The sequence below is a fragment of the Mustelus asterias genome, unplaced genomic scaffold (assembly GCF_964213995.1).
Source record: "Mustelus asterias unplaced genomic scaffold, sMusAst1.hap1.1 HAP1_SCAFFOLD_1654, whole genome shotgun sequence".
Lineage (NCBI taxonomy): Eukaryota > Metazoa > Chordata > Chondrichthyes > Carcharhiniformes > Triakidae > Mustelus > Mustelus asterias.
The window spans coordinates 1-17,534 of NW_027591599.1; the positions used below are offsets into that span (position 1 = coordinate 1).

The following is a 17,534-nucleotide window of genomic DNA, read 5'->3' on the forward strand; positions in this document are numbered from 1 at the left end:
GGGGGGATGTGGGTAAAGGGGGGGGAATAGGGGTAAAGGGGGATGGGGGTAAAGGGGGGATGGGGGTAAAGGGGGGATGGGGCAAGGGGGGAATAGGGGTAAGGGGGTAATGGGGGTGGCGGGATGGGGGTAAGGGGGGATGGGGGAGTTGGGGAGGAATGGGGGATGAGAGGGAGGGAGAATATGGGGGTGGTGGGGAGAATATGGGGGGGGTGAGGGGGAGGGAAAATATCGGGGGAGGGAGAAGATGGGGGGTGAGGGGGAGCGATAATATGGGGTGAGGGGGAGAATATTGGTGGAGAGAGAATATGGGGGGCATGGTGAGAATGAGGGGGGTGAGGGGGAGAATTGGGGGTTGAGGGCGGGGGGAATGGGGGGAGGGGCGGAAATGGTCGTGGAATTTTAAGCCTGTGTTTACACCAGATTTTCGTACAAGCTGGAAGCTAGCCACTCCCCCAGTTCAAATTAATCATAGATTCCTTACAGTGCAGAAGGAGGTCATTCAGCGCCCATCGAGTCTGCAGCGACTCTCTGATAGAGGCTGGAACTTTCCCGTCCTGCCCGCCATGGAAATCATAGCGGGTGGGACACGGACCATGAAAGGTCCGTTTCGAACCGGCGGTAATATCCGGTTCTGGGGCGAACGCAGCCGGAAACCCCACCCAGAGTGTCTTACCCAGGCCCCCTTCCCACGCTCTATCCTCCTCACCCAAGCATTTATCATCACAGAACCAGTGTAATTTTGGTTGCAGTTTGGGACGCCACCCCAGTGTTGTTTAAGAAAGTACCAGTGGGTAAATTGGGGCAGTGCTGGGCCCCTGCGTCCGGCGCCCATTGCTGACACTGGCTGTGTGTCCATCACATTATTCAGTCCCGTCGCCCTTTCACTGTTCACCTGCACGTGGGCACTCGCATAGTCTTTAACTCAAGAGCCACAGACCCACTTAGCGCATGTCCGGAAAGAAAGCAAATTGGAAGGGATCTTTAATCCATATTTATTTTAATAATGTTTTGGAATTCAACAAATGAGAAATTTGAGATATGACAGGTGATAAGTGTAGCAGGCTTGGGAGCAATAGGTGGATTTGGACCTGTGGTTTCCAAAGCAACTGGAGATCTTGCCTTATGTCTCTGTCTGTTGTGGTTGATTGATTGATTTGAGTAGTCAGCTAGTTCTTTCTCATTGTATCAGGGGGCTAAAGAGCTGAATCAGGGCAGATTAGATGGATTCCCTCTTATTTGCCTTGGTCTTTTTTGGGGGAGCAATTTATTAACTGCTCCACCGGAGTTTTGACTAAACTGTCGAATGTCGATTGAATGTAATTCATCTATTTTGGGAAAGAGCATTTGAAGACTGATAGCACTCAGTGTAAAAGCTGCAATCTGTAATGTGGGCGATGAAGGGAAAACCAATATCTGATTGACCGCAAATCACTTTGCCACTGACATGTTGCATTCCCTTTCTGGAGCGAGCCAGTGGTTACTGTCTGAAACAGAGCTGTCCGCAGTCGGTGTTAAAGTAAAGTTTCTTTATTAGTCACAAGCACCGCCACCCTCTGGCGCCTGTTCGGGTACACAGAGGGGGAATTTGGCATGGCCAATGCACCCTAATCAGCACATCTTTCAGACTGTGAGAGGAAACCGGAGCGCCCTGAGGAAACCCACGCAGACACGGGGAGAACATGCAAACTCCACACAGACAGTGACCCAAGCCGGGAATCAAACCCGGGTCCCTGGAGCTGTGAGGCAGTAGTGCCGACCACTGTGCTACTGCACTGCCCCTTTGTTTCGAGTCTGGGCCATCCAGAAACATTGGCTCTATTCTCTCTCCATAGATGCTATCAGACCCGCTGAGATTTTCCATCATTGTTGAATTTAATCCCTGATGCTGGCTGTTGGAGGAATGTTCTTCTGGACAGTGGGTTGAGATCTCTGGTGTTTATATTTGAGGTAGATTTCATTACTGCAAAACACTGAAAGGAAGGTGCAGAGCTATGAAGAAAAAGCATAACATTAGGATTAGAATCAAACAGCACAGACGGAGGCCCAAGAGTTATCCAATTAGTCCAACTTCCTCTCTCTGTTCCCCCATTGTCCTGCAGAATGTTCCTATTCAAGGATCGCTTCTCGGCCTTTTGGCTAAGATCAAGTGTAGTATGGATCGCCGGCACTTGGTTGAGGTCATTAGGTTACACTGAGGCTTCATGTGTTTCATATGAAGCAATTTTTTAAAGCGGCATCTCGGCCTTTTGGCTAAGATGCAAATGAGCTCAAGTCTTGGAGGAGGATCCTCCCCCTTCTCCAATCAGCTTGACCCATGTAGATCAGGCCCAGGACAGGGTGGTTTTGGTCTCCCGTCCTGTCAGCCTGGATCTGAAATGTCTCAACTTGTTGAGACTCTGAATTGGATTTGATTTGATTGAATTGGAAAAGTATAAAAAAAAAGGATCTACCCAAATTGCTTCTGCCACTCTAGGCAGTGCATTGCAATTAGTTACAGAGAGCTGGATAGCCTCAATGGACTGAACTGACTCCTTCTGTGCCGTGAACTCCTTTTTTAGTTCATTCGTGGGACATAGGCGTCGCTGGCTGGCCAGCATTTATTGCCCCATCCCGAATTGCCCGAGGGCAGTTGAGAGTCAACCACATTGCTCCTAGCTAGTTCCCCTGACACTGTAGGCCAGACCAGGTGAGGACGGCAGATTTCCTTCCCTAAAGGACATTAGTGAACCAGATGGGTTTTTCCGACAATGGTTTCATGGTCATCAGTAATTCCAGATTTTTTTTTGTTGAATTCAAATTCCACCACCTGCTGTGGGGGGTTTCAAACCGGGTTCCCAGAACACCAAGGGACAATTTAACGTGGCCAATCCACCTAACCCGCACATCTTTGGACTGTGGGAGGAAACCAGAGCATCTGGAGGAAACCCACGCGGACACGGGGAGAATGTGCAAACTCCACATTTAGGCGGGATTCTGACTTTGAGGCGTTCAGTCATAATCCCATAGAGGGTGGCTTCGCACAATTGGCTCCTCAGCCAAGCACATACACCAAATGTCCGAACCTGCGGTTCCTCTCATGCTGAGCAGGATTATTATTGCAACAACACTTTGTAATCATCAGTAGGGTAAAACTAACCTGTCTCACGACAGTCTAAACATAGCTCACGTTCCCTATTAGTGGGTGAACAATCCAACGCTTGGTGAATTCTGCTCACTCTGACCTGTAGCATTATTGCCAGGAATTTGGTAAAGTGCACTGGTGGAGGGAAGGATGAAACAATGGTGCAGTCAGTACTGTGTTGCTTTGACAAATGCACCTTGCTTACAGTTATAAATCTTTCCCTTCTAAACTTGGGCAGTGTGTGGAATCAGCAGTTTGAGTTATTGAACAGCAGATGGAGTCACTTCAGGCAATGAATTAAAAGCATCACGTAAAGCACTCCGAATCTGAAATGTGGCATTTTTCTTTATTACAATGGTACCACTCTACTGCATGACAACATCTCTTAAGGGATTAAGAGCTTACGTGCAACACACTTTGGTCAAATTTGCTAGTTTTAACTGTCAAGTTTAATTTTCTTTGTCTTATTCCATAATGCAGAACAAAGTGGATTCAAACCCAGGCTACAGAAGTAAAAGGACCGTTGTGTTGGATCAGTGTGTCATGCAGAAAACACACACATATCCATCTTTCATTCCCTCACCCTATACTATAAATATACAGTAAAATATCTCCCACTTTCTATGCCTTTTAGCTTTGAGAAAGGGTCATCTGGACTCGAAACGTCAGCTCTTTTCTCTCCTTACAGAGGCTGCCAGACCTGCTGAGATTTTCCAGCATTTTCTCTTTTGTTTTCAGATTCCAGCATCCGCAGAAATTTGCTTTTATCCAGCATTTTAAGAATTGTTTCATGTTCTCCCCGTGGGTTTTCTCCGGGTGCTCCAATTTCCTCCCACAGTCCGAAAGAGGTGCATTGGCCATGCTAAATTTTTCCTCAGTGTACCTGAACAGGCGCCGGAGAGTGGCGACTAAGGGATTTTCCCAGTAACTTCATTGCAAAGCTTACTTGTGGCACTAATAAATAAACTTCCTTAGTGTGATTAGAGATATTGAGGTTGTCCGCCCGCCCGCACGCCCCCCCCCCCAAACCAGGCCAGGATAAGAGAAGATTTGATGGAGGTGTTCAGACATATAAGCAACTTTTTAAAGTGTAACCAAAACTCGTTTCTTACTACAGAAATATATATTATAGCTTGTTCCTAACACCCACAAATACAACTTACTTAAAACGATCTCTATTTCTGGGCATAAATAAACTTAGTAAGTTGACACTTAAGTATTACCATAGACTGTTCTTCCCTTTGAGCTGGTGATTTAACCTGGGGATCACCACACCTCTGGCAAGGAGCAAGGTTGAGAAGGTGGGGCCTTCATGAATAACCTCAGCCGGTACAGGAATTGAACCCACGCTGTTGGCGTCACTCTGCATCACAAACCAGCCATCCAGCCAACTGAGCTAACCGACACCCCCCCCCCCCCGTGACTAAGACATTACAAGTTGAGCTGTTTTTTGACACCAGAGGCAAGAGGTTATATCTTTAAGGAGAGACCAAGCAGACTGGGGTCCTTTCCAGAAAACAGAATGCCGAGGGGTGTCCCAATAGAGGCCTATAAAAATTGCAAAAACGGTTTGGCAGGGTAGATGGAGAGAAGATGTTTCTACTTGTTGGTGGGAGCCCAAAGCAAGGGGTGATAAATAGACAATAATCACAAATCAATCCAATCGGAAATTCAGGAGAAACTTCCTCATCCAAAGAGTGTTTAGAAGGCGGAACTCGCTACCACAGGGATGAGTAGCACGGGTACATTAAGGGGAAGGTAGATAAACACAGGAAAGAGAAAAGGAATGGAAAAATATGCTGATAGACTGGGATGAAGTAAGGTGGAAAGAGGCTGATGTGAAGTATAAACACGAGTATGAACTGGATGGGCAGAATGGCCAGTTGCTGTGCTGCACGATTCTGTGCCATTCTTGATGTGATTTTTAAAATCATTTCCTCTCTTTGTTCTCTCCCCCCCCCCCGGCTGAATCTGTAGGTGGCCAGTCGTTTTTTAGTCGGAAGGATTCCATTCGCTCTATCTACACATCCCTCCACAATGAGCTACGCAAGCTGGTCACCACTGCACGGAGCTCGGCAGCCGGGACCTCTCCACACCTGGAGGAGCTCCTCTCCCACCTCTCCGAGCAGCTGTGCTTTTTTATTCAGGCCCGAATGGAGATTGCTGACTTCTACGAGAAGATGTATTCCCTCAGCACGCAGAAGTCCATTCACTCAACGGAGGTGCTTCACACGCTGGAGTCGATTCTGCAGAAATACAGCTCCAGGTCAGTGGTAGACAGCGGGTCTTGTTCTGGAAAGTTTATTTATTGGTCACGAGTAAGGCTTTCATTAACACTGCAATGAAGTTGCTGTGAAATTCCCCTGGTCGACACACTCCGGCGCCTGTTCAGATCAATGCACCTAACCAGCATGTCTTTCGGACTGTGGGAGGAAACCGGAGCACCCGGAGGAAACCCATGCAGACACGGGGAGAACATGCAGACTCCACACAGACAGTGACCCAAGCCGGGAATCGAACCCAGGTCCCTGGCGCTGTGAGGTAGCAGTGCTAACCACTGTGCCACCGTGAGATGATGGAGGTGGACTAATGAACAATATAGAACCATTGGCGGAACGGTGGCACAGTATTTAGCACTGCCTAACAGCACCGGGGACCCGAGTTCGATTGCAACGTTGGGTGACTGTGTGGAGTTTGCACGTTCTCTTGCGTGGGTTTCGTCCGGGTGCTCCAGTTTCCTCCCACAGTCCAAAGATCTGCATGTTCAATCGCAACATTTAAAAACATTTGGACAAGTACACGGGTGGGAAAGGATTAGAGGGATATGGGTTAACTGCCGGCAGTTGGGACTAGCTGGGAGGGCGCCATGGTTGGCATGGACCAGCTGGGCCGAAGGGCCTGTTTCCTGTATGGCCCTATGACTCTAGGTTAGGTGGATTGGCCATGCTAAATGTGTGGGTTTACAAGGATGGGGTTGGGGGTGGACGTGGGCAAGATCCTCTGACGGAGGTCGGTGCATGCTTGCTGGGCTGAATATCTCTGTTCTGCACTGTAGGGATTCTACGGAATCTATGATTCTATGGTAAGTGATCACCAGTGGCCGCATTCACACAAGAGTTTGACGAGTAGTAGAAAGATTAATGAAAAATCTTCAATAAAAAACAATTAAAAAAAGAAAGATTAATGCTTCAATTCTGAAAACTGGTTAGATTTAAGCTGATGGCAAAAGAACCAGTGATGTTGTGAAGACAATCTTAATGTACAGTAGTAAAAAGAATGCTGGTAAAACTCTTCACGGCTGTTTTAACCCGCTTAGTTTTTCCAGCAGTTTCTGTTTTAAGTGGTGTGTCGCTAGCCGCTGTGGTATTTTACTCGTTTCACAGAATGTACGGTTAGGACTTGGAATTTGCTGCATTGCTGTGTTAATGTAAGCCTTTACATTCATCTTTTAGCACCCACCTGAAAAAGGTAGACATGGTCTCAGTTTAACGTCTTAGCCAAAAGATGCTGACAGGGCAGCACTTGCTGAGGTGTAGACTATATGTTGAGGTCTCTGGATTGGGAATTGAATCTACAACCTTCCAACTAAGGGGCAACACTGTCTCCCACACAGCCCTGGTTAACACTTACATGACCACCATGACACTCATGGGAGTAACCAATTGCAGATAAGGCTGGGCTTTGAACCATAGAACCATAGAAAATTACAGCTCAGAAACAGGCCTTTTGGCCCTTCTTGTCTGTGCCGAACCATTTTATGCCTAGTCCCACTGACCTGCACTTGGACCATATCCCTCCACACCCCTCTCATCCATGAACCCGTCCAAGTTTTTCTTAAATGTTAAAAGTGACCCCGCATTTACCACTTTATCCGGCAGCTCATTCCACACTCCCACCACTCTCTGCGTGAAGAAGCCCCCCCTAATATTCCCTTTAAACTTTTCTCCTTTCACCCTTAACCCATGCCCTCTGGTTTTTTTCTCCCCTAGCCTCAGCGGAAAAAGCCTGCTTGCATTCACTCTATCTATACCCATCAAAATCTTATACACCTCTATCAAATCTCCCCTCAATCTTCTACGCTCCAGGGAATAAAGTCCCAACCTATTCAATCTCTCTCTGTAACTCAGCTTCTCAAGTCCCGGCAACATCCTTGTGAACCTTCTCTGCACTCTTTCAATCTTATTTACATCCTTCCTGTAACTAGGTGACCAAAACTGTACACAATACTCCAAATTCGGCCTCACCAATGCCTTATATAACCTTACCATAACACTCCAACTTTTATACTCGATACTCCGATTTATAAAGGCCAATGTGCCAAAGGCACTCTTTACGACCCTATCCACCTGTGATGTCACTTTTAGGGAATTCTGTACCTGTATTCCCAGATCCCTCTGTTCAACTGCACTCTTCAGAGTCCTACCATTTACCCTGTACGTTCTTCTTTGGTTTGTCCTTCCAAAGTGCAATATCTCACACTTGTCTGCGTTAAATTCCATTTGCCATTTTTCAGCCCATTTTTCTAGTTGGTCCAAATCCCTCTGCAAGCTTTGAAAACCTTCCTCACTGTCCACTACACCTCCAATCTTTGTATCATCAGCAAACTTGCTGATCCAATTGACCACATTATCATCCAGATCATTGATATAGATGACAAACAATAATGGACCCAACACCGATCCCTGCGGCACACCACTAGTCACAGGCCTCCACTCAGAGAAGCAATCCTCCACAACCACTCTCTGGTTTCTTCCATTGAGCCAGTGTCTTATCCAATTTACTACCTCCCCATGTATACCTAGCGACTGAACCTTCCTAACTAACCTCCCATGAGGGACCTTGTCAAAGGCCTTGCTGAAATCCAGGTAGACAACATCCACCGCCTTCCCTTCATCCACTTTCCTGGTAACCTCCTCGAAAAACTCTAATAGATTGGTCAAACATGACCGACCACGCACAAAGCCATGTTGACTCTCCCTAATAAGTCCCTGTCTATCCAAATATTTGTAGATCCTATCCCTTATCACACCTTCCAATAACTTGCCCACCACCGACGTCAAACTTACTGGCCGATAATTTCCCGGATTTCTTTTGGAACCTTTTTTAAACAACGGAACAACACGAGCCACCCTCCAATCATCCGGCACCTCCCCCGTGAATACTGACATTTTAAATATGTCTGCCAGGGCCCCTGCAAGTTCAACACTAGCTTCCCTCAAGGTCCGTGGGAATACCCTGTCTGGTCCTGGGGATTTATCCACTCTGATTTGCCTCAAGACAGCGAGCACCTCCTCCCCTTTAATCTGTAAAGGTTCCATGGCCTCCCTACCAGTTTACCCTATTTCCGTAGACTCCATGCCCGTTTCCTCAGTAAATACGGATGCAAAAAAACCATTTAGTATCTCCCCCATCTCTTTTGGTTCCATACACAGTCTACCACTCTGGTCTTCAAGAGGACCAATTTTATCCCTCACTATCCTTTTGCTCCTAACATACCTATAGAAGCTCTTTGGATTTTCCTTCACTCTGTCTGCCAAAGCAACCTCATGTCTTCTTTTAGCCCTCCTGATTTCCCTCTTAAGTAGCTTCTTGCACTTTTTATACTCCTCGAGCATCTGATGTGTTCCTTGCTGCCTGTACATTTCATACAACTCTCTCTTCCTCTTAATCAGTGTTACAATCTCCCTCGAGAACCAAGGTTCCTTATTCCTATTTACTTTGCCTTTAATCCTGACAGGAACATACAAACTCTGCACTCTCAAAATTTCTCCTTTGAAGGCCTCCCACTTTCCATTTACATCCTTACCAGAGAACAGCCTGTGCCAATCCACACTTCCCAGATCCCTTCTCATGTCATCAAATTTGGCCTTTTTCCAGTTCTGAACTTCAACCCGAGGACCAGATCTATCCTTATCCACGATCAGGTTGAAACTAATGGCATTATGATCACTGGATCCAAAGTGTTCCCTCACACTCACATCCATCACCTGCCCTAACTCATTTCCCAATAGGAGATCCAATATCGCATCCTCTCTAGTTGGCACCTCTTGGCTACCTGGTGAGATTTGCAAATCAGACTGATGGAGCTACTTGTCCAGGGGTTAATTTGATTCAGAGGGAGGTTAAGTTGGCATTCCAGAGCTGCAGAGGAGTGAATCCATGCGGGATTTTTAAGTGTGTTCATTTCTATTTCCTTAGGTTCCATCACCCCATCCTGAGCCCTTTGGAGAGTAGCTTCCAGCTGGAGGTGGACGTGCTAACACAGCTGCTGAAAGCTCAGGCTGAGATCAGTGAATGGAAGTTCCTTCCCTCTCTGCTCAACCTGCACAGTGCCCACTCCAAACTGCAGAGCTGGGGCCAGACCTTTGAGAAGCAGCGCGAGACCAGGAAGCACCTGTTTGGGGGCCAGACCCAGAAGGCCCTTCAGCCCCCCCACCTCTTCCTGTGGCTGGGCAAGCTGAAGAACGCTCTCTTGGCCAAGTTCACCTTCTACTTCCACGAGGCACTGAGCCGCCAGACTGCCCCCTCAGAAATGAAGGCCTTGACCGCCAAGACCAACCCCGATTACTGCGGCAAGATCTCGAGTTTCATCCGGAAATACGACGCCGAAAATGTCTCCCTGATCTTCGACAACCGAGGGTCGGAGACCTTCCAAGGGCATGGGTACCACCACCCGCACTCGTACCGGGAAGCCCCCAAGGGGGTGGATCAGTACCCGGCCGTCGTTTCCTTGCCCACTGACCGACCTTTAATACACTGGCCCAACGTGATCATGATTATGTCGGACCGGGCGACGGAGCTGAACACGCTGGACAAAGTAGTCCACTTCTACGACGACAAGGTTCAGAGCACCTACTTCCTGACGCGCCCCGAGCCCCAGTTCACCATCGTGGTCATCTTCGACTCCAGAAAGTCGGAGAAAGACTCCCACTTTCTTTCCTTTCTCAACGAGCTCTCCAGCTCCCTGAAGAACTCCAAGCCGTTTGCGAGCCTGAAGCCAGGGTCAAAGGGCTGATGCCAACAGCTCTGGCCCAAGTGAAAGCTACTGCGGAGAAAAGACTGGCAGGAGGCAGATTCTGCTCATGGTGAATTCCAGAGTAATCCACCACACTTGAGTCATGTCTCCATCCATTACTAAGTGGGGGTGGAATTGCTACTCCCTCCTTGTGTGCAACTGGGACATGTTTCAGTCCATTATCTTGCACTCGACTAAGAACTGCACAAGCTACTTACCAAGCACGATTGCTGTAAATTTAATGCTAACTCATGTAAGGATACAGTCCACTTAAACAAGTTATAGATATGAAATAAAAGCACTTGAATTTGATGCCAAGATTGTGCTTTAATCCTAATTGCTATTGGAAGAGTTAATCGAATGTTTTCTTTTATTCATTCGAGGGACATGGGCGTAGCTGGCTACACCAGCATTTATTGCCCATCCCTAGTTGCCCCTTGAGAAGGTGGTGGTGAGCTGCTGCCTTGAATCGCTGCAGCCCATGTGCTGTGGGTTGACCCACAATGCCGTTAGGGAGGGAATTCCAGGATTTTGACCCAGCGACTGCGAAGGAACGGCGATATATTTCCAAGTCAGGATGGTGAGTGGCTTGGAGGGGAACTTGCAGGTGGCGGTGTTCCCAGGTATCTGCTGCCCTTGTCCTTCTAGATGGAAGTGGTCATGGGTTTGGAAAGTGCAGTCTAAGGAGCCTTGGTGAAGTATTGCCAGCTCACTTAACTATAAAACACACAACTCTATCCCGTTTCTATATGAGGCCTCGGACTAGACCCCATCCAGACCAAGGGTTCTGAAACATTTTGCTTCTGAAGCACCAACTCCAATATTTTAAAAATTCCATAGGCCCCGAATCACAAGTACTTTTTCTGTGTAAAAAGTAGTGCTACAATTAACCATATGATTATAATTATTTTTGTTTACTTACCTAATGGGTGACTAACTGGCTGAATGAAGATGGGTCGAGGGGTCCAGCTCCTCTGTGATTATCCTGATCTCCAATCCCATTTTATTTGCACGGAATTAGTTTAGTCAGACGTGTAAGTGGTTGGCTGGCAGACCGCAGAACAATAGAAGTGAAATCCGTCACTTTTCCACTCCTCTAACTCTGAAGATGAGTCATACGGACTCGAAACGTTAACTCTGCACCCCTCGCTGCCAGACCTCCAGCATTTTCTGTTTTTGTTATTTATACACCGCAGAACAATCCTGGCACGTTCTGACTGGGAGGGAGGTTTCTCAGCTTGCGGCAGGGCTAAACATCCCGAGGAATTAGCCCCAGCTTTCATCGTAACGGCACCTTTTGAAACACGTGCCAAACTCAACAGGACTAGACAGGGTAGATGCAGGGAGGATGTTCCCGATGGGGGGGGGGGGTCCAGAACCAGGGGTCACAGTCTGAGGATTCATAAGAACATAAGAAATAGGAGCAGGAGTAGGCCATCCAGCCCCAACGAGTCAAGGTAGACCATTTAGGACAGAGATGAAGGGACATTTCTTCACCCAGAGAGTGGTGAGCCTGTGGAATTCATTCCCACAGGAAGTAGTTGATGCCAAAACCTTGAATGTATTCAAGAGGCGGCTGGATATAGCACTTGGGGCGAATGGGATCAAAGGTTATGGGGAGAAAGCAGGATTAGACTATTGAGTTGGACGATCAGCCATGATGGTGATGAATGGCGGAGCAGGCTCGAAGGGCCAAATGGCCTCCTCCTATCTCCTATGTTTCTATGTAAGCTGGTGAAAGCAAAATACTGTGGAATCTGAAACAAAAACTAAAAACGCTGGAAAATCTCAGTGGGTCTGACAGCTTCCGTGGAGAGAGAACAGAGCCAAAATTTTGAGTCTGGATTTGCAACCAATGGATGAATGGCTTGTGTAGGACACCCAGGCACAGTAGAAGCAGATGGCAGTTCACTCTGCAGCAACAAAGTGAATGCAGCTTCTCCCACAGTCACTTGAAGAATTATTAAATTGAAATGCAGTTTTAATAATAATATGCACCAGTCACACAGTGGTTAGCACTGCTGCCTCACAGCGCCAGGGACCCGGGTTCGATTCCCGGCTTGGATCACTGTCTGTGCGGAGTCTGCACGTTCTCCCCGTGTCTGCGTGGGTTTCCTCCGGGTGCTCCGGTTTCCTCCCACAGTCCAAAGATGTGCGGGTTAGGTGGATTGGCCAGGCTAAGTTGACCCTTAGTGTCAGGGGGACTAGCCAGGGTAAATGCATGGGGTTATGGGGATAGGGTCTGGGTGGGATTGTGGTCAGTGCAGACTCAATGGGCCAAATGGCTTCCTTCTGGACTGCAGAATTCGATGCTGAAAGTGATACAACCTGTAGCCCAATATAATGATCAGACTAACAATGGCCCTCGCCTTCTATCAGTATTATTAACTTCCAGGTGTTGCATCAATTTCCACATTTATTTATTAGCAGCTTTACCCGCAGATTAATTCATCCTTTTTGCCTCCTGTTGCCAACTCTGGGCTCTAATAAATTGTCTTGAATTGACCATTTTCTCCTGTAGTATCAGTTGTGAGTACTTGGAGTACTGTGCTCAGTTCTGGTCGCCTCACTATAGGAAGGATGTGGAAAAGATTGAAAGGATGCAGAGGAGATTTACAAGGATGTTGCCTGGATTGAGTGGCATGCCTTATGAGGATAGGCTGAGGGAGCTCGGTCTTTTCTCCTTGGAGAGACGAAGGATGAGAGGTGACCTAATAGAGGTGTATCAGATGTTGAGAGGCATAGATCGGGTGGACTCTCAGAGGCTTTTTCCCAGGGTGGAAATGTCTGCTACGAGAGGACACAGGTTTAAGGTGCTGGGGGGTAGGTACAGGGGAGATGTTAGGGGGAAGTTTTTCACACAGAGGGTGGTGGGCGAGTGGAATCGGCTGCCGTCAGTGGTGGTGGAGGCGAACTCAATAGGGTCTTTTAAGAGACTCCTGGATGAGTACATGGAGCTTAATAGGATGGAGGATTATAGGTAGGTCTAGAAGGTAGGGATGTGTTCGGCACAACTTGTGGGCCGAAGGGCCTGTTTGTGCTGTAGTTTTTCTTTGTTTCTATGTTGGAAATTTGGCATTCTTGCATTTGTCCTGATGAGTGCAAGGTGAAAAGCTTCAGTAGCATGTCCCTGTTTTCAGTGGTATTCAAGTACTATATCATCAAAGGCTGTGATAGGTGTTGAGTTTAGCAGAAGATAATCACTTTCCCCAGGGAAAAAGATGTGAATGTCAGAGGTCTGGGCTGGTTTTGCGTACCTTCTAGTGACTACGCATAAAGGACAAAGGACTGAAAGGTTATTCTGGTGGGATTATACGAAAAACTGTAGGAACTCAATCTGCTACCATGGCCCAGATGGGCAGAATGGCCTGTTTTTGTGTTGTACAGGCAATTGTTAGGGTACCAGAGACTAGAAAGAGGGCAGAAAAGATTTACTAGGATGCTACCGGACTTGGTGGCTTGAGTTATAAGGAGAGGCTGGATAGACTGGGACTTTTTTCTCTGGAGTGTAGACGGCTGAGAGGTGATCTTATAGGGGTTTATAAAATAATGAGGGGCATAGATCAACTAGATAGTCAATATCTTTTCCCAAAGGTAGGGGAGTCTAAAACTAGAGGGCATAGGTTTAAGGTGAGAGGGGACAGATACAAAAGTGTCCAGAGGGGCAATTTTTTCACACAGTGGGAGGTGAGTGTCTGGAACGAGCTGCCAGAGGTAGTAGTAGAGGCGGGTACAATTTTGTCTTTTAAAAAGTATTTAGACAGTTACATGGGTAAGATGGGTATAGAGGGATATGGGCCAAACGCAGGCAATTGGGACTAGCTTCGGGTTTTTAAAAAAAGGGCGGTAGTTGGGCCGAAGGGCCTGTTTCCATGCTGTAAACCTCTATGATTCTATGACTATGACTCTACCAGATCGGAAACCCCAAGCTATATTATGAAGTCAGACTAGACCTCAATAATTTTTCTATTTTGGCATTAACGTGAGGATACGATGCTTCACTCCGGGCGCGATTGTACTGACAAACCAAGGAGCTTTAATCAAAACAAATCTTACAACACAGTTTAACCATAACAAATGAACTAGCTTAACCTTTAACAATTGAACAATGCTTAAACATGACAAGATACAATTCTTAACTGCTAACCTATCACTATGAGTCCCAATCAAGCAGGGCGACATGATAGCACAGTGATTAGCACTGCTGCCTCACAGCGCCAGGGACTCGGGTTCGATTCCCAGCTTGGATCACTGTTTGTAAGGAGTCTGCACATTCTCCCCATGTCTGTGTGGGTTTCCTCCGGGTGCTCCAGTTTCCTCCTACAGTCCAAAAGATGTGCTCGTTAGGTACATTAGCCATGCTAAATTCTCCCTCCGTGTACCCAAACAGGCGGAGTGTGATGACTCGGGGATTTTCATAGTAACTTCATTGCAGTGTTAATGTAAGCCTACTTTTGACACATAAATAAAGTTTAAACAAAATTTCTCTTACAGACTTAAACCCCTCTTTACAATTAGTTAGTACAACTCAGGCATACTTGCTTGTGACTTAGGTTAAAAGTCCTTGAGCTTTAGAAAGTCTCTAGAGAGAGAGCGACACCTGTTTCTTTTGGCAGGTCCAGGCAGCAACTGCTTGTATTTTAAAATGAAAATGAAACTGCTTTTTTCTGTAGGTTTAGCTCCTCCCATTAGGGACATGACAATGTCCCTGTCAGTCAATCTAATCAAAACTCATATGACTCTGCATACCTAGTCTAAAATGCCAGGAAAATCTAAAGAAACAAGAAGTCTATTAACTCTACAAAGTAACACATTCCTAGCTAAAATCAGTTACTAACCTGCATTCTTAGCATCTGCTGCATATTTACCAGACAATCAACTCTTGTAACAAAAAACTGCCTCTTAAAGCAACCCACCTTAAACATAAAATATATCAAAATAGCACAGTTTCATCGCAATGTAATTGTATACCATCATGTGAAGATGGCAAACACTATCTCCCCATGGATCAGCCTTCTTTAACTGAGAAGCTGCCAGTGATGGCTGCTGTTAACTTTACTAATCTTTGTATTCGCAGTATTACTGTATCTGGCATTACAAAGATCAATGGGGCACTGGGAACAGTACCGCCCATAGTCTGATGGAAAGGGTCAGATGACTTGAGACTAGAGTTAGTTGTGGACCGGACAGAGACCTGTGTAGAAGCAAGCATGGAGTTGGCTCATAGCTTGGGCTACTCCTTGCATATATGAACATAGTTATTTGTTTCCAATAAAGTGTGAAAGTTCAGCTTTGCAAGACGCAGAACCTCTTTGTGTGACCGACTGAACAGGCGTACAACAATTTGGTTTCTGCTTCATTAAAACCCTAGAACCCCATTTACCCTTTTTAAATGTTAGACCATCTCCTGTACTTGCAGTCTTGATTTTAGAAACCGATGCCCTGTATTCAATCTTCCTGTTACCTCAATCTATTGGGAATTTTGCTTTTTAGCTTACACTTACATTTGGTTTTTTTTCCACAAATATACTACATCCATATCAATCCATCTATTTTAAGTATGAGCTGTGTGGACTCATTTATTCATTAGGTTTCAGTCATGTTTTGTGTTTGTCATAATAATAAATTCACTTCCTTAGCGTGGACTTCGCCACACTACCAGAAGGACGTGGAGGCTTTGGAGAGAGTACAGAGGAGGTTTACCAGGATGTTGCCTGGTATGGAGGGGCTTGGTTATGAGGAGAGATTGGGGAAACTGGGGTTGTTCTCCTTGGAAAGACGGAGGATGAGGGGAGACTTAATAGAGGTGTATAAAATTATGAAAGGCATAGATAGGGTGAATGGTGGGAAGCTTTTCCCCGGGTCGGTGGTGACGTTCACGAGGGGTCATAGGTTCAAGGTGAAGGGGGGGAGGTTTAACACAGATATCAGAAGGACATATTTCACACAGAGGGTCGTGGGGGCCTGGAATGTGTTGCCGGGCAAGGTGGTGGAGGCGGACACACTGGGAACGTTTAAGACTTATCTGGACAGCTATATGAACGGAGTGGGAAGGGAGGGATACAAAAGAGTGGTCTAGTTTGGACCAGGGAGCGGCGCGGGCTAATTGTTCCTGGTTTCTCGTTTCAAGGCTTCATTCTATGATCATCTTGCTGGTGCCAGTACAGAGTGAGACTGCGGATAGTTGGGAACCTGTCTCGGGGGCAGGGAATTCATATGGTGTTCGTGGAAGTGGAAATGACTAGGGTTGGGAAGCATTTTCCGATCGGGGCCATTGTGATCTCCTGGACTCGTTTCGATCGCCTCAGGGGGTCGGAGAGGAATTTCCCAGATTTTTTTTCCCCATATTGGCCCTGAGGTTTTTCACTCTGGGTTTTCGCCTCTCCCTGGAGATCACATGGTCTGGAATGGGGGGGTGGGGGTGAGTTAATAGGTTGTAATGAACAAAGCATCGTAGCTGTGAGGGACAGCTCGGTGGATAGGATATTGGTATGTAGATAGGCTGGAAAATTGGGCGGGGATCCTGGATTCAGGATTCAATCCTGGACCGGGGAGCGGCGCGGGCTTGGAGGGCCGAAGGGCCTGTTCCTGTGCTGTATTGTTCTTTGTGGTTAGAGAAACAGGCTGTCCAGGGCGGGCTAAGAGAAGATTTGATGGAAGTGTTCAGACGTATAAGCAACTTTTTAAAGTGAAAACAGAACTCAGGCTCCCCCTTTCTTATACAGAAATATATATTAAACTTAAAGCTATAGCTTATTTCTAACAGCCATAAATACAAGTTACTTAAAATGAGGGAATGAACGATGAGTCATAGCCACAAAAACAAGGGGAAAGGCTGCTAATGGCAGCCCGTAGAGAGAATAGAAGGTGTGAATGGCCAAACGGCAGAGAAGCTGAAATCGGAAGGTAAACTGTGACAGATGAAGATGTTGAGGGGGGAGGGGGGAGATGAGCACCTTCGGTCTGTGTGCAGTCAGGACCCTGACTTTCCGGTTGCTTGCTACTTTAACACACGGTCCTGCTCCCATGTTCACCTCTATCCTTGGCCCCTGCTGCAATGTTCGAGTGATGCTCAACGCAAACTGGAGGAACAGCATCTCATCTTCCGACTAGGCACATTACAGCCTTCCAGTCTCAACATCAAATTCAACAACTTCAGATGATTAGATAATTGACCCCTTTGTTTTCATTTTATTTATTTTTAACTGTTCTCTACCTTTTATTCCTTTATTGTCTTTCTTTATTCCCCCCCCCACTCTTTCCCCCTATTTTATTCCCCCCTTTCCTTACCTTTTCTCCCCCTTTGCTTCCCTTTTCCCTCTTTTTTTTTCAATTGTACCTCTCTCCCATCCATACCCCCAGCACCCCCCCCCATCTTCATCTGTCACAGTTTAC

The 17,534-nt window shown here is 46.7% G+C and overlaps 1 protein-coding gene and 1 non-coding gene across 2 annotated transcripts; both read left to right on the forward strand.

Moving 5' to 3' along the window:
- The first annotated feature begins 2,119 nt into the window (after positions 1-2,119).
- LOC144488551 (U2 spliceosomal RNA) lies at positions 2,120-2,312 on the forward strand. Its single transcript, XR_013496618.1, has one exon. It is a non-coding gene; the product is annotated as a U2 spliceosomal RNA (small nuclear RNA).
- Positions 2,313-4,790: 2,478 nt separating this feature from the next.
- Positions 4,791-10,473, forward strand: kics2 (KICSTOR subunit 2). The gene is made up of 2 exons (XM_078206609.1): positions 4,791-5,390; positions 9,323-10,473. The coding sequence occupies exons 1-2, from the start codon at positions 5,278-5,280 to the stop codon at positions 10,137-10,139; spliced, it is 930 nt and encodes a 309-aa protein (XP_078062735.1). The 5' UTR covers positions 4,791-5,277; the 3' UTR covers positions 10,140-10,473.
- Positions 10,474-17,534: the final 7,061 nt, after the last annotated feature.